The 18,276-nt window shown below is 50.0% G+C and overlaps 12 protein-coding genes across 12 annotated transcripts; 6 read left to right on the forward strand and 6 right to left on the reverse strand.

The window, feature by feature from the left end:
• Window positions 1-173: 173 nt before the first annotated feature.
• Window positions 174-1,797, forward strand: N7508_002637 (glycoside hydrolase family 27 protein; the record flags this gene model as incomplete). The annotated part of the gene is made up of 7 exons (XM_058460703.1): window positions 174-251; window positions 301-433; window positions 483-623; window positions 676-765; window positions 821-1,117; window positions 1,173-1,357; window positions 1,411-1,797. The coding sequence occupies 7 exons, from the start codon at window positions 174-176 to the stop codon at window positions 1,795-1,797; spliced, it is 1,311 nt and encodes a 436-aa protein (XP_058324235.1).
• A 547-nt stretch (window positions 1,798-2,344) lies between these two features.
• On the forward strand, window positions 2,345-4,729 carry N7508_002638 (uncharacterized protein; the record flags this gene model as incomplete). Its single annotated transcript, XM_058460704.1, has 1 exon — window positions 2,345-4,729. One exon carries the CDS (start codon window positions 2,345-2,347, stop codon window positions 4,727-4,729), a length of 2,385 nt encoding a protein of 794 aa, XP_058324236.1.
• Window positions 4,730-5,676: 947 nt separating this feature from the next.
• Window positions 5,677-6,761, forward strand: N7508_002639 (DUF3431 domain-containing protein; the record flags this gene model as incomplete). The annotated part of the gene is made up of 3 exons (XM_058460705.1): window positions 5,677-6,026; window positions 6,094-6,548; window positions 6,607-6,761. The coding sequence occupies 3 exons, from the start codon at window positions 5,677-5,679 to the stop codon at window positions 6,759-6,761; spliced, it is 960 nt and encodes a 319-aa protein (XP_058324237.1).
• Window positions 6,762-6,826: 65 nt separating this feature from the next.
• Window positions 6,827-8,485, reverse strand: N7508_002640 (F-box domain protein; the record flags this gene model as incomplete). Its single annotated transcript, XM_058460706.1, has 1 exon — window positions 6,827-8,485. The coding sequence occupies one exon, from the start codon at window positions 8,483-8,485 to the stop codon at window positions 6,827-6,829; it is 1,659 nt and encodes a 552-aa protein (XP_058324238.1).
• Window positions 8,486-9,017: 532 nt separating this feature from the next.
• On the forward strand, window positions 9,018-9,700 carry N7508_002641 (GFA family protein; the record flags this gene model as incomplete). Its single annotated transcript, XM_058460707.1, has 2 exons — window positions 9,018-9,523; window positions 9,577-9,700. The coding sequence occupies 2 exons, from the start codon at window positions 9,018-9,020 to the stop codon at window positions 9,698-9,700; spliced, it is 630 nt and encodes a 209-aa protein (XP_058324239.1).
• Window positions 9,701-9,812: 112 nt separating this feature from the next.
• N7508_002642 (uncharacterized protein) lies at window positions 9,813-10,798 on the reverse strand (the record flags this gene model as incomplete). Its single annotated transcript, XM_058460708.1, has 3 exons — window positions 9,813-9,923; window positions 9,977-10,304; window positions 10,368-10,798. The coding sequence occupies 3 exons, from the start codon at window positions 10,796-10,798 to the stop codon at window positions 9,813-9,815; spliced, it is 870 nt and encodes a 289-aa protein (XP_058324240.1).
• Window positions 10,799-11,421: 623 nt separating this feature from the next.
• Window positions 11,422-12,400, reverse strand: N7508_002643 (N-acyl homoserine lactonase family protein; the record flags this gene model as incomplete). The annotated part of the gene is made up of 3 exons (XM_058460709.1): window positions 11,422-12,030; window positions 12,080-12,227; window positions 12,279-12,400. 3 exons carry the CDS (start codon window positions 12,398-12,400, stop codon window positions 11,422-11,424), a joined length of 879 nt encoding a protein of 292 aa, XP_058324241.1.
• Window positions 12,401-13,198: 798 nt separating this feature from the next.
• Window positions 13,199-13,794, forward strand: N7508_002644 (YjbQ family protein; the record flags this gene model as incomplete). The annotated part of the gene is made up of 2 exons (XM_058460710.1): window positions 13,199-13,474; window positions 13,636-13,794. 2 exons carry the CDS (start codon window positions 13,199-13,201, stop codon window positions 13,792-13,794), a joined length of 435 nt encoding a protein of 144 aa, XP_058324242.1.
• Window positions 13,795-14,061: 267 nt separating this feature from the next.
• On the reverse strand, window positions 14,062-14,824 carry N7508_002645 (zinc-finger domain-containing protein; the record flags this gene model as incomplete). Its single annotated transcript, XM_058460711.1, has 3 exons — window positions 14,062-14,190; window positions 14,243-14,410; window positions 14,492-14,824. 3 exons carry the CDS (start codon window positions 14,822-14,824, stop codon window positions 14,062-14,064), a joined length of 630 nt encoding a protein of 209 aa, XP_058324243.1.
• A 231-nt stretch (window positions 14,825-15,055) lies between these two features.
• N7508_002646 (uncharacterized protein) lies at window positions 15,056-15,743 on the forward strand (the record flags this gene model as incomplete). Its single annotated transcript, XM_058460712.1, has 3 exons — window positions 15,056-15,121; window positions 15,172-15,522; window positions 15,573-15,743. 3 exons carry the CDS (start codon window positions 15,056-15,058, stop codon window positions 15,741-15,743), a joined length of 588 nt encoding a protein of 195 aa, XP_058324244.1.
• Window positions 15,744-15,952: 209 nt separating this feature from the next.
• On the reverse strand, window positions 15,953-16,762 carry N7508_002647 (putative dephospho-CoA kinase; the record flags this gene model as incomplete). Its single annotated transcript, XM_058460713.1, has 1 exon — window positions 15,953-16,762. One exon carries the CDS (start codon window positions 16,760-16,762, stop codon window positions 15,953-15,955), a length of 810 nt encoding a protein of 269 aa, XP_058324245.1.
• Window positions 16,763-17,279: 517 nt separating this feature from the next.
• N7508_002648 (DUF3431 domain-containing protein) lies at window positions 17,280-18,192 on the reverse strand (the record flags this gene model as incomplete). Its single annotated transcript, XM_058460714.1, has 2 exons — window positions 17,280-17,757; window positions 17,816-18,192. The coding sequence occupies 2 exons, from the start codon at window positions 18,190-18,192 to the stop codon at window positions 17,280-17,282; spliced, it is 855 nt and encodes a 284-aa protein (XP_058324246.1).
• Between the last annotated feature and the right edge of the window lie 84 nt (window positions 18,193-18,276).

The following is an 18,276-nucleotide window of genomic DNA, read 5'->3' on the forward strand; positions in this document are numbered from 1 at the left end:
AGACTAACAAGCCATGACGATCGGCACTGCAATCCCCTATTCAAGTATTGCGTACAGTATACCAATTTATCCAGGGTCACATCCAACATTCCCCGCACGAGACCGGGGTATAAAGCTCTGCAGGTTGATAATGTTTGTAACACAATGAGAAAGATTATTAGTTTGACTTCATGATGTTAGGATCCTTGTCTCTCGCTGTTGCGTTGCCGCTGCTTCCAGCAGCAAATGCTCTCGTCAGGAAGGATGGTGTTGTATGTCTCTTTCGTCCCATTATCTCCAGAATGTACTGACGATGAACAGGGTAAACTCCCAGCTCTAGGTTGGAACTCATGGAATGCATTTGGCTGTGATATCGATTCGACTAAGATTATCACGGCCGCCAATGAGATTGTCAACCTTGGTCTCAAGGATCGGGGATACGAATATGTGAATAGTACGAGATGCATGGTTTGATATCCAGAAATAATGCTAACGGCTCCCAGTCGATGATTGCTGGAGTATCAAAGATGCTCGCAACACAACTGATCACCGTATCATTCCAGATCCATCCAAGTTCCCAGATGGTATCTCTGGTGTTGCAGACCAGGTTCATGAGCTCGGGTTGAAGATTGGTATTTACAGTAGTAAGTCTCTATTCCAAAACAAGACCCCAACGCAAGCTCTGACCATGATCAGGTGCCGGTGAAACCACCTGTGCTGGCTATCCAGCTAGTCTAGGCTATGAAACCGTTGACGTACAATCCTTTGCGGAATGGGGAATCGATTGTAAGTCTACTACTTCTCGTCCTGTTCCCACAAAAGCCAAAATCTAATTTATCAGACCTAAAATACGATAATTGCGGTGTCCCCTCAAACTGGACGGACACTTATACAGACTGTGTCCCCGACGGCAATGGCAATTTCCCGAATGGTACCTGCCCTGATATTGATAATCTCGCGCCGGAAGGATACGATTGGACGAAATCCAAAACATATACTCGCTACGTGGCTATGCGTGATGCTCTGCTGAACGCTGACCGGACGATCTTATATTCCCTTTGTGACTGGGGCCAGGCGGATGTCAATTCTTGGGGGAATAAGACTGGGAATTCATGGCGGATGTCCGGGGATATTACCGGTATGATTTATCTCACGAGGGTCTTGGATATTTATGTTTACTAACCCGATTCCAGCGGAGTGGGATCGTATTTCCGAGATTGCCAATGAGAATAGTTTCCTCATGAATCATGTCAACTTTTGGGGTCATCCTGATCCGGACATGTTGGAGGTTGGGAATGGCAACCTTACCCTTGCAGAGAATAAGGCTCATTTTGCCCTCTGGGCTATTATGAAGTCTCCCCTGATTATCGGAACGGCGGTATGTACCAGGATGATGCACATCTACAAGGATTCCAGCTAACATGAATTTAGCTCGACTCGATCAGGGATGAACACCTGGTTATTCTGAAGAACAAGTATCTTCTTGACTTCCACCAGGATCCTGTCGTTGGAAGTCCTGCTCATCCCTATAAATGGGGGTATAATCCTGACTGGACCTTCGACCCTGCTCACCCAGCGGAGTATTGGTCTGGGGCTTCATCTACCCTTCAAGGTACATTGGTTCTTATGTTCAACTCGGAGAATAAGACCTCCACTCGGACTGCTATGTGGAACGAGGTTCCTGAGCTCAAGGCTCACGATGCTTACCAAGTTATCGATGCTTGGACGGGTAAGGATTTGGGATGCGTGAAGAAGCAGTACAGTGCGTCTTTGGAAAGTCATGATGTGGCTGTGTTGGTGGTGAAGGGACATTGTTAGAGGCAACAAGAATGACAATAGCTCTGCTTCCAGGAAAAGATGATTCTATTTCTGGAGTCCATGGACAGGTTCATTATTTTCTGATACTTCAAAGCGATCTCTTCTTGGGCCAGGAGGTGCTTGTGACAAAGAGGGCCGAGAAATACAATGACTACATCGAGTTAAATCTGAAAGAGCGTAAGAGCACTGGGGAAGTCGAAAAATTTATGGCTCGCTCCTCGTCTCGGTTCCAAGGTTACGTGTTTCACTACGTCGAAGAACAAAGTATAATAAGGGGCAAGTATCAAGTATCAATAGAATCCATTGACTCTTTTTCTTTTTTTTGCGGTCATTGTTCGAGTACTCAGAGTAGAAAGATATTGTCTGTGTCTTTGTTAGAACTATACTTTGTTCGGACCTTGGCGGATGCTCTATAAGACCCTTTATGCCCGGACAATTACCTTCTTCGTCACTCACATCATCATCACTTTCTTACTAAATCATCTTATCAATGTTAACAATCAGCTCTTTCTAACACATTTTCTAGTTTACGGTAAAAACAATCGCCATGGTTCGAACAATCCAATGCACACCTCATGCCGGTCTCCCCAAGGTCTGGCTTGGATTCGGCGAGATTGGACACCGCCAGTCTCAACTCCAAGCAAAGCAAGACTCTTACTTCAATCAAATTGCCCCAGATATCAGATTCGTGCATCGCGATGACCAGGTAAGCTTCTGGGATCTCCACCGTGACGTCTTGTTCCGACAAGCCCAATGGTTTCCTTGGAAGTACAAGGACCAAACCGTTCGTGAATTTGTCCTGCCATCTATTGTGCAGTTAGATCAAGTCCCCAAGCTCATGCAGTTCCTCTACACTGGAGATTACTCAATCGAGCGAGAGGACCTCCGTCGTTATAAGATGTCAGAGAACCCTCAGGCATGTATTAACTGCCCCCAGCTGGCTACGTTGCTGTATATCCATTCGGACATGGTCCGCACTGCTAGTTTCCTTGGAATTAAGGATCTTCAGACTTTGGCCTTTGTCCGGTTCCGAGCCCTCCTCGACGCTGCCCCTGTCAGTGTTCTGCGCCACGCTATTCGCCAGGTGTATAGCCATGGCCGTATGTGCCCTGCTACACATCACTCCAATGGATTCCCCATGTTGTCAATGGCCAGCTGTGACTACCGGCCTCAAATGGTGCTTCCTGCTGTTCTCCGTTGGTGTGGATACTACCGTCTGCACCCCGAATGGATTTTTGTAAATGGTCGTCTGAAGCATTTTGGTGAGCAGCAGTTCACTCAACTGCGCCAGAACTTGCCTGAGTTTGATGCTCATCTGACTCGAGGTCTATTTTTGGATACTATTGACGCGACTGTACCAATAATGCTCTTGTACGGCGAGTCTCGACCCATTCGAACCGTTGATCCGACTAATCGACCTGAGATCATGTCAATGAAGTCGAACACATGTCGATCAAACTACCAGTACGCCACCTTCTTGCAGCCGCTGCCTTTCGAGAGCCCTAAGAATATGCAGGAGCAGGAGCTGGTCGACTCTGATACGGAGATGTCTAACTCGCCCGAGGATGACCAGGAACCGCTCCTGGAAGAGGAGGAGTGTCAGCAATCCCTCTCTGCGAACCGTCGCATCACTAGGTTAATGGCTAGAATGACTAACAAGAAGTCGGCAATTGCGGCTAACACAAAGTTGCGAGTTGCAAAGAAGCAGCAAAAGACTACAAAGAGCGTAGTGCGACCTCCAAAGAACTTCACTCCGGCTCAGGCTACTCGTTTTCTCGCTCAAACACATTTCAATAATTTCCGATCTGCGAAAACACTAGATCGGTCTCAATCCAATTTCCCTGCTGCTACTACTGATAATAGTCACTCCCACATCCCCACACTTGAAGAGGTCAACGCTGACAATCATCTGCAGAACATTGGCACTAATATCGATCTGGATAACGTTCGCTGGACAGAGTATCTGAATGCTCCTCTCACGGTAGCTCATTTGGCACTGGCAAACAAAGGCCTGCAGACTGCTGTGGCCCGGATCCCCAGCTTACCTGCTAATGATTTTGGTAGCGGGCTGCAGAACTTGGCCAGCCACAGAGACAACCACATCTTGAAGAACTTGTTCAACGGCCCAAGTGAACCAAGGCTTACTGGAGTGGATGCTCTGCTTAATGCTTCCCCTACCTCCTTGAACACCTCCCTGAATGACCTCGCTAACCTTGACATCCAGGTGTCTAACAAACCCATTGGGAACCTACCCGATGTAGACCTTCACGACTGGTTTAGCTCCGAGGTTCTGAGCAAGTCAGAGGCTAATATCTCAGGTGGTATCATCTTCCCAGGCATTGACCATACCGGCGTTGGCCTTAGCCTTCCCGCCATCACGCAAGAAATTTCCCCAGAGTGGACAACCAGCGAAGAAGTCACCATCTTCCGCATGCACGCCCCAGAGCGAGAGAAAATCCTCTGGCCTGACGAGATTAACCTCGATTTCCGAAATGGAACACAGGCGCCAGCTCAAGACTCCGGCTTTGACGACTTTGAGAAAACATTCTGGAACGACACCGTTGGACATGGACTGACTTGGGTTCCGGCCGGCATGTCTCACCACGATTACTGTATTGACCTTTTGTGCCAGATCCTTGAAATGCTTGAGGATGATGGTTTGACTACTCGGCCTGAAGCGATGGTTAACTACATGATGCAGATTTTCCCTGATGTTGATATGTCGGTGATGGTTCAGAACTTGATCGATGCTCTCCCTGAAGAGTATAAATTTCCCAATATTGCACTCCGTGACAACACTTATACTGAGCAGAATGCGCAGAGCAGTGGCTCAGAGCAGTCTGAGACTCTGACTGATCAGATTGAGGCTTTAACTGATGCTGATCGGGCCGAGTATGGCTCCGATGCAAGCTCTTTCGAAAATAGTGAGTGATATACTGACTATATACTTTCTTTTGATATTTTTATACTGTTTAGAGTTACTGATCAAATACATATGACATTTTTAGATCTTCTTCCAGTGAACCCAGATATAAACATTTTCATATCTCCATACTAGAGCAGTATTAAGAAAGGGGTTGTAGCCTAGTAGATAGAACAGGAACTTTAGAAGAAGTAATTTATTAGGGAACAAGTCTTCTAACCTGAGGCATTAGTACCGGACAACTTGAATTACTCAAATGACTTGAAATCGTTGCATACTGCTATTTTGAAGAGTCTTGGAGTTCGGATGTACACAGTAGCAAGTGTCATTGGGGAATTCACAATTGGCTTGAGTCAACAGAAGATGATAGAAATGTAACCTCCGCGAGAAAGCCTACCAACAAAAGAGCTATACCCCTGTTGGAAGTGTCGATAGCCTGGCTCCTGGTACTTACTCCCTTGTCCACGTTGAGGGGATGTTTCGAAGAGGGTTTGAGAAAAAAGCAGTTGAGGAACAGAGCACCTAGTACAAAATTATGATTTGGGATCATTTCGAGCATAGAAAACATAATGTTTCAGCAGATGAACATTCAATGGCCTTGTACTGTCCAAAGTCGGGGAGAGACAAGTCTCGATCCGTTTTCAGCCCTAACCAGTCCAGACCCCTGCAAGTCCAAGATCAAGTGGAGTTAACGACTTAATCGTGCAAATGTCATTCGACATCACGCTGTCTCAGCGGTTCCTCTAGCGCCTTGAATTGATTATCTTCTACTGGAAATAGCATGTAACCGTGGGAATGGCCCCCCTCTACGTCAGCTCCAGAACCGGCTTCAAAAGGTACCCTCGGCGCATATGTATATTGCACTCCCATTTTCTTAGATTCTGTCTATTTCATTCATTTCATTTTGATATTCATTGCAGTCTTGATTCCTGCACAATAACCTATATTACCATGAAATGAAACTCCGACGTTCCCTCGACTGCTCCCCCCGGTCGCGAGTCTTCCTCTACCTCTGCCTAGCAGCAGTCCTCCTCCTCCTCCTCTTCTACCAATTAATCCTCGACCATGAAGTGATCAACCTGGATGGCTGGTCCATCTCGGGTATTTTAGAGGCCGACGACAAGGATCGCTTTGTCCCCGATCCCATCCCAGAGAAGGAATTGGTCTTTGCCGCTATGTCGACTAGTAATATGTCGTGGGTTGAGGAGAGTTTACCGGATTGGAGGGCGAATATCTATCGCGCGGATAGCAAGAGCGGATTGACTGTTCCTATGAATAAAGGAAATGAGGCTATGGTGTATCTCACGTATGTATAGTCCAGGTTATATACTCCAAGCACAACCACCACCTTCCACTGACCTCTACATGAATAGATACATCATCGACCGATACTGGACCCTCCCCAAAACATCCGTCTTCCTCCACGGCGGCCGATACCAATGGCACGTTGACAACCCGCTCTACGACTCGGTCATCTCAATCGCACACCTGAACCACGCCTTCGTCCAAGAAGCCGGGTATGTCAATCTACGCTGTACATGGATGGTCGGATGTCCCAGTGAACTCGAGCCTGCACGCTATCTGCGCGAAAGACCCGACGATCATGGCCATCCCACGGCGATGGAGTATCCTGATCGGTTTATGGAGTTGTTTCCGCGTGCGGAGGTGCCGGAAGTTGTGGGCACGCCGTGTTGCAGTCAGTTTGCCTTGAGTAAAGCGAAGATCCATGAGCGGAGCTTGGAGGATTATGTTCGTTTGCAGCGGTGGGTTATGGAGACTGATTTAGATTCGGGCACGAGTGGGAGGATTTTGGAGTATTCGTGGCATAGTGAGTCTCTTTCGGTCTCGGTCTCGGTCTCGTTTAGTACATGCTGATGATGGCGCAGTGATCTTTGGCAAACCCGCGCAGTATTGTCTGGATCAGAAAGAGTGTTATTGTCGTACTTATGGATATTGTAATATGACCGACGAGGAAATGCAGAATCAGTGGGTTTGGCGTGGCCTGGTGCTACCGCAGGGATGGCCTGAGACTGATGTATAGAATGAACATGAACATCAATGAACAATGGAACTATTTAGCGCTATTTACGGATATCATCACTTCATTTACCGCCACAAATCCCCTCGGCTCAGTCGCTTGTGGCCCTGACTACTTTGAGGCCGTTCGTCTTCAGCTGGCACAGCAAGGAATCCTCCAAACCCATTGCCGACTAGCACACTTTTGCGCGCATCGCCACCCCAGGATCGACTCAATTGGGCTTCGTGGAAACTCACCGGGCGCGTGCGTGAATCTCGGCGCCCATGTGTTGGTTCGGGGTCGTATGGTGTAAAGTTCCACTCTAACTCGTCCAGACCCTTGCTGTACACGTTCAATGGCTGCGACAAACCACCTCGCATCTGGGGGCCATTTTCACCACCGCCGAAGAGTCGGGGTGGAGGCATGAGCAGCAGTGTGTCGGGGAAGTTGGCATCGCGGACATACAAATCACGAAGAGCTGGTAGAGCCCGCGACATCAACGAGGAAATAAGGTAGCCATAGTAGGAGGACACCACCGGGGGCATCCCGTGAGCCTCGGTTTGAGATGTGATTTCATAATGCAGGAGGCGCAGTGATTTCGACGCCATAGGAGGAATCTGCTCCATAGGGAATGAGCGTGAGACTTCCTGAATAATGGAAAGACGCTCCAGTCGCGGAGCTGCAGAGAGAATGTGATGCACTTGCGATGGCGCAACCCCAGTATTGGAGAATGTCAACGTCTGCAGCGCTGCCTTGTTTCTCGGCGTGGACAGGAATGAGGCAAGCCCGCTTGCCGTCACACCGGGGGTATCTCGAAGTGTCAGAGACTGCACTGCAGGGAATGGAGGCACCGGCACAGTCATGCCAAACGCCGAGTCATCCAGCCAGTCCATCTCCTCAAGCGTAAGCTCACGAAGATGCGGGAATGCCGCGAGTCCACTGCGCAATGTGCCAACCTCCATCTGTACACCAGACAGCTCCAACACCTCCAGATTTATCCACAGCTGCGAACCAGACAGACGCGCAAAACTCCCCTCGGCACCCCGACGATAACTCATCCGCCGCAGCTCCGGACAGCGTACCATCAACTCCTGTTTCAGCGGTAGACACGACGGCTCGTCACTGTACAGACCCACCGGGAGATCAACGAAGCGGAGATTCGGCAGGACGGAGATCGTGCGGGCGATGTTGGCCTTGTTGGCTTCGCGGGTCATGTATGGCATGCGCAGTGAGAGCACCATATTGCCCAGCCCCTGCGACTCTCGCACGCTGCGCATAAACAGTTCCAGTCGCACCTGCGGGGCATCGATCGGGTCGCCATTGCGGTCGAAGAACGAGCGGCGTTTCCGCTTGGCGGCTAATTCGATTTCGAGCTCGCAGTAGTGTACCGGGTCGATGCGGACGTTCGTGTATCTAGTCTTTCTGTTAGACGTTGCGTTTTGTGGCCAAGTGTTTGGTTCGTACAGCAGTTCCCGCGCGTCTAGGAACCATCGCTTGTTCACTAGGGCGCAGTGCGCTAGGTCGCGCATGTCACAGAGCATGCAGCCATCGCTGGCAGATTCTTCCGATGTGCCGTAGGTGTTGTCGACTGTGTGGGGACACACGAGGGCGAAGATGCGCGCCAGTACTGGCCGCGGGAGTCGTTTGGTGTGGTCTCGGCCGAAGCGCGGTGGGGATTCTGGCTCGGTCGCGATGCCTGCGCTATTACTGCGTCGCGAACTGCGTCGCAATTTGTTAAATAAACCCATGTTGGTGGGAAGTGGGAAGACATTAAGTCAGGGGACCGAAGCAAGCACGAAGCGTAGGCCCGCAGGGATGAAACGCCGGGGTTCGGCAGCTAAGCGCTGTTTCACCAGTCATATCGTGTCTGCTAGTACATCCATACTGTATACGAGTGTGATAAAGTGACAGTCTATGCATGGAATAGACCTCTCAGGTCCGGTCTGTTGCCTGTCATTGTCTCTGATAGGTTCATCCATACGGATATACTCTCCACGTGAAAACCTGGACATGACATCACAGGCTTCATTCATCATTCTATATACATCTTGGAGAAGAGAAGATCAGTTTGAGACAATTTTCAAGAGAATACTCGAGAAACATGCCCAATTTGCCACTATTCAAGCAGGGGATGCCAATGTCACTGCAGACGATCGACATACTGCGATAGATGTCATTGACCTGACATCATTGCTGTCCTTGTTTTTACCTACATAAATTTCTTTTATTTCTCTTCGTTGCATTCGCAATTTCTCCATCCTCCAAATATCAACCATCATCATGGCGGAAATGGGCATTGAAACGACAGAGGATCCTCTCCCCTGTCCAGCATTCACCAACAGATCCCCAGAAAACACCCTCGAAGACGAACATTGGAAACACCGTCCTCCCTACCAGAATCAGACTGTGCAAGAATTTGGACCGGCCAAATGGCGTGGCAAATGTCTCTGCGGGCTAAACACCTACATCCTTAAACAAGAAAAACCTCTCAACGCCAAATATTGTCATTGCCGTGGATGTCAGATCACCCATGGTGCACCCTTCCAATGGGCTTCTATCTTTCATAAACATGATATGTTGTTTACCAGTGCTCCGGGTGGACTGGTCTTCTATTCCTCTACGCATCAATCGCAGGAATATGGACTACCAACCAAGGTATCCTGCTCCAATTGTCGCACGCCTATTCTGGATGAAGGCCGGAATGTCTGTCTCATCTTCCCCCAATTGATTGAACTTGAGGGCTCGAGTGATGAACAGAGAGAGAAGAGAGATGTGTTCAAACCAACGTATGTAGATTTGCTATGCTGTTGTCCTCTCATCATACTAACACTGCTGATAGATGTCATATCTTCTACGAGCACCGCATGCTAGACATTCCAGATGGTCGCCCCAAGTGGAGCGGCATGGAAAATACCAGTGACCTCCTCGATGACCAAGGAAAGCTGATCAAGAAAGCGAAATGAATGGAGACGGCTGAGGTGAAGGCGTTAGTATATGTATATATGGCTCAAAAAACGGATAGCCTGGATTGCATTTCAGTGTACGAATAGATCAATTTGCATACTTTGGATATCTCTACGAAGCATCACAGAGACCAGACTGCACAGAGGGGGGGTTACTACTCGCACTCCCCCAATCTGCAGCTCCAATGGCCTTGCCAGCATCTGTACTATCATCGGCTCGGATCTAGATCCTTGTCAGTATACCTCTTCCACCCATTCAGAAGACGAAAGACCTACATAATACTGAGGATCAACGAAATACCACCAATCCTGACTGCGGAATGCGTCCTCTAGTGATTGACTTGCCGGATCATTCCACCCTGTGTTGCGCGTGTCGAAGTTGGCATGCTTCGACCACGACACATACACCTTCGGATGGTCATTATTCTTCACCCCATTGGGGTCCTTCGCATCGCCTGCATTAACCTCGTCGGTTGTCAATGTGTTCTGGATATCACCCCAGGCGAGGTTATGATAACCACTGTGCGCGGACAGGAGTGCACGCGATGGAGCCCACCTATCATTGCTATCCTTCGAGTGGATGACCACCACGCGCTCCCAATCGCTGAATCATGTGAGGAACTGAATGGCCCCCCTTCATTGGGACCTTGACAGAGAGAACACTTACTAGTCATGTCCGGTATGAATCCCAATAAACTCCGCCCCATCCTTCTCATAAAAGAGGTTATACACAACGCGCACTTCATTCTCATTGCACTGCTGGTATGTATAATAAACAGGGAAAGCCGGCCCAGCATTTCCAATACCAACGCCCGGATTCCGACAATGACATCCGACATCGGGGTAAGCGCATTGTGCTGCTGCGGGCGTCTTGTGGGCGTCGTCGTATACATCGTGTGTCGTGGGTGAGCCGCCAAACGCCCAGGTTGGGTAGCAGGGCGGTTGGTTCTGGGCTTGGCCGAAGAACCAGATTGGTGCGTAGCGGTCTGCTAGGTCTAGTCCGCCTGCATTGAGGAGGGATTGCATTTCATCGTTGGTTAGTTGGGTGACTGCTGCCACTTGGCTGGCAAGGAGGAAAGCGGTCCATTTGAATTGCATTTTGCAGGGAACAAGATTGTGATGTCGGATGTATCTTCATCTTCATCTTCATCTTCAAGGGTTCAAGTCCTCTTAACAATACGATCGTGAGACGGATTTGAGAGACCTATTTCCCAATCAGGTGATGAGCTGCTGAAGGTCACATCGGGGCCTGCGTTCGCTCCGGAGATACCGAGCGCATGGGGATTTCTGTGGATATCAACTGTCGGAATGGACTTGAACGCTCGAAAAGAGAAAAAGGCCCCCAAATCAGTGGAGATCTTGGCTTGGGCTTCTACTCGGATCTTCGTCTTACATACTGCAACTGGAAACACGTAGAGATTGGACTCGATTATAGCGTCCCAATCACGACGGAAGCAGTTATTCCACAGGACTGCGCCCGATTTTGTATTAGATACAGATCGATAATCAGACTATTCTCTGTGCACTCTGTATTTTAATTGATGATGTTGAATGATACTGAAAATCCCGGCAAAGAAAGTATGAAGCCATTTTAGAAATTGCCCTAGAAGTCATCAAGATTTCGTCTGCTGGAGTAATGAAAGTGGATGTTTTGATCTATGCCACTGAGTTTGATCACTCGTTCCAGCCCCGATGTCCCATGCGCGGTCTGAGCGGATATGCTACTCATAGTAAGGCTTCTCATTAATGAGCTTGGTCGCAACGTCCATATCATGGCCAAAGATCAGCCTGGCATGGAACAGTCTCTGAAGTCGGCGGATCATGTGAAGACTGCGATACCACGCATTATGGTCTCTAGCCAGCCCTCCATGGGGGTGACCAAGCTCATAGTTTTCTGCAACATGGAACTGATCCGTAGTCCAGATGAATGGACCATCCTGTGCGAGGTTGATCTGCATAATACACAATCCTGGCGTATGTCCTGGAGAGTGATGGAGAGTAATGCCTTGGTAAAGCTCCAACCGTGACTCGGTGAATGTGCTCCACTTCAATTGCTCAAGAAGCATGTAATGCCCTAGGTAGACGCCTAGGTCTGCACCGGTTGCGACGGCCCAACACGCATGCTTGAATTCTTCTTCGTGGACGTAGATCGGGACATTTGTGTCTACAAAATGTTCAAGACCTCCTGCATGATCAAGATGGAGATGGCCGATTAACACAGCTTTGACATCCTTTATATCGTTGCCGGTGGCCTTGATGGCGTTTGGGAGCCTGTGATTGTCGGAATATTCGACTCGGGGGAAGACATCTGTCAAAGGAGCCCCCCATTTCTGCAATACGGTTAAGACATAGTCAAGTTTCGAGCTAAGGGGGACAAACCACATCCAAATCCTCTGCACATCCCGTCTCGTACAGAATGAGGCCAATGCCTGGATACTCAATGAGAGCGGAAAGGAGAGCTAGATCTCGTCGTCTGTTCTGGGGATTCTGATTGCTGAGAGAACTTGCATTGGCTCCTCGGAGAATCCTATATATAAGTTGGTTAGATATTGGTTTGCAGCAGTTTGTTTCCACAGACCATGATTCATCGGCTTGGAGAGTGCCTAGATTCAATATGTGCATCTTTGTCCCAGCAGGGCATTTGAATGCTGGGACAGCTGCAGAGAGCAGCAGTGAAGAAGGGTCAATTGCAGAGCTCATGTTTTGAGTATATAAATAGAAGTTGACTATATTGTTTGGGAAGATACAAGATCAATCTCGTCGCGCAGTTATACCTCGGAGCCAGGGTCGGAGAAGCTATACGTAATTGCCATCCCCGCATCGGCATCCGAAAGTCGAGTCAGTGGCGTGGAGTATGTAACTTCCTCTCGTCCGATAATACTTTGTACTTTGTGGAGGGGGGTCTTTATGGATAGACATGGATGGGGCCATATATGGGTCTAGATACAACACATCAAGCTTCATATGGTTTGTCATATTATATATAGCCAATCAGTGTCTGGCAATCAGCTTGGGGATTGGGGAAATCGGGGGTATAATCGGGGTTAGGGTTTGGGATTTATACAGTGACTCGATCGGAGAGATGACCGGAGATGTAAGTGGACGTAAGTGGATGCAAAGGGTATATGGGCCGTATAGCTACCAGATCATTAGTATTGATCAATAAGGTATAGTGAGAATAAGACTTGTCCTTGGGCCTGCTTCTCTCGCTCTTTTCATGTCTTGCTCCTATGGAGGATGGCCAGCTTGGGCTATTCACCATCCATCTTAGGCTGAAATGACAACAAGGCACCATACTGCCTGACCGACCTATGTATATTGACCAGAAATAGCTTCAAACTCCAGCTGTTCAAAAAGTAAATATACATCCAATACATCCTCAGTGATATGTAAACATGATACTGAGGCTCCATGACATCAGAACCCCACCCAACACTTTTCTCCCCGCGAGTCAAGCAGTTCACCAAACTGCAACTCAACCTCCACCACTTCACCAAAATGTCCTGGTCTCAAAAGAACTTCACCCTACCCGCGCACAGCCGTGGCTCCTACCTCATCACCGACCATGTCCTCTCTGAAGTCCCAGAGATCCGCGACTACAAGGTCGGCATGCTGAACCTCTTTGTGCAGCACACTAGCTGTGCGCTGTCGCTCAATGAGAATTGGGATGATGATGTGCGCGCTGATATGAGTGATGCGCTGGATCGCATTGCGCCTACCGACCGCAAAGGCAATTTGTATCGTCATTCTGCTGAGGGGGATGATGATATGCCGGTATGTTCTTCCTATTTCTGTTCTGTGCAAGTAATGGGCTTTTCCAGCTTGCTTTTGGGGTCGGGGTTGTCTATATCTATTTTTTCTTCTTCTTTTCACTCTCACTGTTGCATACTCTTGTGCTTGATCTGTATTGTCAATGCTAACTCTTACTCTTCCAGGCTCACATCAAATCTGCGCTCATTGGCGCCTCCGTCAACATCCCTATTTCAAATGGTCGATTGGCAACCGGTACATGGCAGGGAATCTGGTACCTGGAATTCCGGACCAGTCGACACAGCCGCAAGGTTGTCGCGACGATCCAGGGCCAGAAGGCATGACTTCCAGAGCGCGGACAACTGTAACAACCGTGAATAGACACCGGGGGGGGGGGGGGGAGCTACGACTGCAAGATAAAATATGAAGATATCATGGCATATGATCTAATTGTAAGACCATAGTCAGAGTACAAACATTGTCGACATCACACGATACACGATCGAAAGGCAGCGGATCCATTCATCGATATTCTGTACACGGCCTCGGGCCCAAAACCAATTGTAAAACGCAAAAATGATCAACGCCGACAGAAAGAAATTGATGCTAGTTTACCGCTGCTCCAGGCCGCCCTCGGTCACGCGCTGAGTCTCGTTCACGTCGGCGGTGTCATTGGTGGGCTCGAGGGGGTAGCTGGTGGCGGGTAGGGACTTTAGGTATGCGCGGTGCTGTTCGGCGGCCTGTCAGATGTTAGTAATGGTCTTGCCGTCTACATGAAGATGTGTGACATACGAAGGGAACACCGCAGTATCCACAGGTAGCGATCTCGGGCTTGTCGGTGTTGATATAGACCTTGGGGTGGCCGAGAGGGCCACCACCACCATCACAGCTGACAACCTTGGACTTGGTCCAGCGGACGTGCTGTCTGTGAATGAGGTCGATAGCGGCATATGGTTGAGGCTAGAGAGGTCAGTCATATTCCGTTCATTGCGAGTGCAATTGCCAGCGCAATTGTGTGACCACTATTCAGTTAGCACGCACCTGGCTCTCCATGATAGTCTGCTCAAAGCGAGGTCCGACCATGGCCTGGTCGCGAGGCTGCTGGCTGGCAGCCCAGGTGGTAGCGCGGTTCGGGGCCTGCATGCTGCGGATGCGCTCTCCAACCTCGGGGGACTCCTGCAGGGTGCCATCGTGACGGCCGAACGAGTCGGTGGGTGTGGCATTGGTGCCGGAGACAGTCGGGGTCTGCTTCCGCGGGGTCGGGTCGTTGGCGATGGCGTTGTCGGATAGACGAGGCACGGTGGAAGAGTAGGCGCGGACAGCGAAGGGGCGAACCGACGCAAAGGTCGCAATTCGGCGGCCACAGGACATCATGCTGGGCAGATTGGGTATCTGGTGAGGAGGGAGGGCAAAAGACTGTTGGCAGGGAGCAACCTTGAAGTCACTGAATAATCCGCGAGGTGTGGTTTGGTGGGTCGACACCGCCTTCTAGTTCGGGGTAGCTTGTCAACGCCTGGGTTTTCTGCCGTATGATTTTATTCTGCGCTTCGCTGCTTCTCTTCACTTTGTTGTTTTCCTGGTTGGTTTTGCGTCTATTTGCACATCATGGGTGCTTCATCTCCGGCTGGAAAGCTTGAAAAGACCATGTCGTCAAACCTCTTGACGATGAAGGTATGAACATGATCTACCATCAACAACTATACAACTAACAGTGTCTCCAGTTCATGCAGCGTGCTGCAGCTTCGAAGGAAGCAAAAGAGGCCAAGGAAGCAGAAAGCACAGGAGAATCCAATCAGCCCACTCCCAAGCGCCGACGTGTCTCCACCGAGGCCGAAAGCCCTCGCACCTCTGAGATGGAAGCGATCTCGGCGGCACTTGCTGCTGAAGAGGAAAAGCGACAGGAAGCTATTGCGCGCCAGGCTGCAGAGTCTGGTGAGTCACAATGGGTGCTGGACATCCCAGCTGCGTCTGGGTATACTCCGCAGCCTGTTGTATTGGCCGCAGATTCGCTCGACGATGGCAGCCAAGGTGGACGCCGTGGATATGGAAACTTCAAGCGCAAACAGCGCGAGGTGAGACTTACTATACCTTCTTCTCAAATCTGTCACTAATTTTCCTGCAGGCGGTCGCTGAAAAGCAAAAGCAGGAGGAGCTTGAAGCTCGAATCAAGGAGAAGAACAAGCCTCATCCAGACCAGAACCTCAAGAAACTAACCAGTATCTCTGGGTCTGGAGGCAGATCATCTATGATGGGTGCACCAGACAATAAGAAGAAGAAGCGTAAGAGCGGTTAGATGTTGTCCCCATCACTTTTGAAGCATTTAGCATAGCGTGGTCCGGCGTCTGGTATTAACATATCCTTTTCGTCTGTTATTCGACAGCAAAATACAAAAATACAAACACGATTCAATCTATGAGGCCCACCGTGTTCAGGGCAAATTCCTAGTATGGCTACAATATGTACACTCCAAAAGGTATCAAATCATCGGAACAAGAAGGGCATCTACAGCCTCGCCTTCTCCTCATTCTTCTTCTTCTCCCACCCCTTCTTCGTCGCAAAATTCACCACCAAATTCCACGCAGCAACCCCAACCCCAACAGGCGGCGCAACAAGCAACGCCCAAGCCCACCATCGTGGACTAGAGGCCGTAATACTAGCCATAGCACCCTTAACCGCCTTCTCTAACTCCTCTCGATCAGCATCATTCCAAACAACCACTCCGCGCGCCGTCGTCGTCCCCCGGAATTCAGCCTGCATAGCCTTCATGCGCACATCGCCCTGACTGCGCACCCTATTCTCCGCATCTTCAGCGGTAAGATGTGCATCTCGGGCTCGGAGACGGGCCATCTGAATCTCGGGATTGTGCACACCAACCACGATAACCGTGCCGCAGATTAAATCCATGCCGCTTTCGAAAAGGAGCGGGACATCGAGTACAACGGCCCATTGGCCGCGTAGATAATGGTAGATCAGGGCTTTGTAGACTTCCCACCGGACGGCGGGGTGGACGATTCCGTTTAGGACGCCGCGGTCGCGTTTGCGCTCTTCTGTGCTACCGAAGACGCGTCGACCTAGCGCTGGTCGGTTGAGTGGTTTCCCTGATGGGTTCGTGCCATCTTCTAGGAGAAGGTCTGGGGTGCTCGGGCCGAAGTAGTTGACGATTGCTTTGTAGCCTGCCGTACCCGGTTCGACGACCTTGCGGGCTAGTACGTCTGCGTCGATTATTGGGAGGGAGTAGGGGGCCGTTGAGAGGATGGTTGAGACGGTTGATTTGCCCGTGGCTATTGAGCCTGTCAGTCCGATGATGAGCATTTTGGCTGGAGTTGATGTGAAATTCAAGTTGCGACTTGCGAGTTGCGGGGAGAGGTTAGCCTCGGCTCCGCATTTGGGATTTATACTCCAGCTGCATGCATCAGTAGGTAAGTCAGTATCGGTCAGACTACGCAACTGCTGTATATATTGACTGAACCAAACTCCAACTAGAAATATGAAATCCGTAGACATTCTAAGGTCTTATAACTGAGGCCAAATTATAGGTATAGACCAAACGCCAATCAATCCTGACATGCGCAACCAAATATGCATTATATTCGAATCCAATTCAAGTCTCAGGCAATCCATGCGATGTGTCTTGCACTTGACCCTTCCATCCAATACTCGGCCATCCCTTCGGCAGCGATGAAAATGGCGGTAGAGTATAGCGGTCATCGCAACCACCCTCCCACGGGCAGGTCAGATCGCACAGTCCAAAAACTTTACAATAGCACTCTGCTGCATTAGGGCAATGGATAGGCTCTTTTCCAAAAATCACTGCGTCAACGATTAGCATCTATCCCTCAATGTGCAGAGGTTGGGGGAACATACTATGCCATGAATATTCCATAATTCGTCCACTCAGGTCATCTGGTAAATCTGTATTCACCAGCCAAGTGCGGAAGCGCTCGTAGTCGCTGCGCGGTCGCTCCAGTACCTTGGAGCGGGAGACGCCGAATTGCGCGCAGCATGATACGCCCACTTCCTCCGGGATTGGGACCCCTGGGAATAGCTCCATGAATCCCGTCTTGAAGTACTCCCCCGCGTGTACGGCGTCGCGGTGGGTATCCGTCAACGGGCGGATCTCCGTCGGGCATCCGAGTGTCCAAACACAGCGCAGGTTGACGTATCCCTGTTGTTGGAGATATGGGACCTGGAAATTTTGTAGCGGGGGAACGCCGTCGTAGTAGGGGTCGTCATTGTGCCATTGATATCGTTGCGAATGGATGAAGAGCATTGTCTCTGGTAGGTTGTCGTAATTGTCGATAATGTAGCTAGACAGAGAGCTTGGTTAGCGTCGGCTTGCGCGATGGAGGTGGATGTCCGACTCACGTTAGATAGACCATCGACTCGCGCCCTTTGTTCATAGTCACGGTCAACGGTGCGCGCTTGTCGTCTACTACGTAGATGCTTTTCGTCCAGTCTGGGAAGTATTTCGACAGCCATGACGTGTCATCACTCTTCATGCTGGCCACAACCATCTCCTTGCGCTTACGCATGGCCGGACGAGCCAGCTCGTCTACCGATGATGGCGCTGCTGATCCATGTCGTTGCGCATAGCTGCCCGTGTCGGCCGTCACGGGGGACCTTGTGCTGGAGTGGGAGAAGAATAGCAGGTACAGGGCGAGGACGATGAATATGGTAAGAAGGATGGCCTTGAGCCGACTGCGACGGCGAGGGCCCTGTGGGCCACTAGGGGCAAATAGCATCACGGTGTCGAGGGCAATAAGCCCAGTTGATCAGGTCATTGAGTGTTGTTGGACAGTTCGCGGGAGAGGTTGCCCCCACTCAAG

Source organism: Penicillium antarcticum (genome assembly GCF_028974205.1).
Source record: "Penicillium antarcticum strain IBT 31339 chromosome Unknown utg000002l_segment0_segment0, whole genome shotgun sequence".
NCBI lineage: Eukaryota > Fungi > Ascomycota > Eurotiomycetes > Eurotiales > Aspergillaceae > Penicillium > Penicillium antarcticum.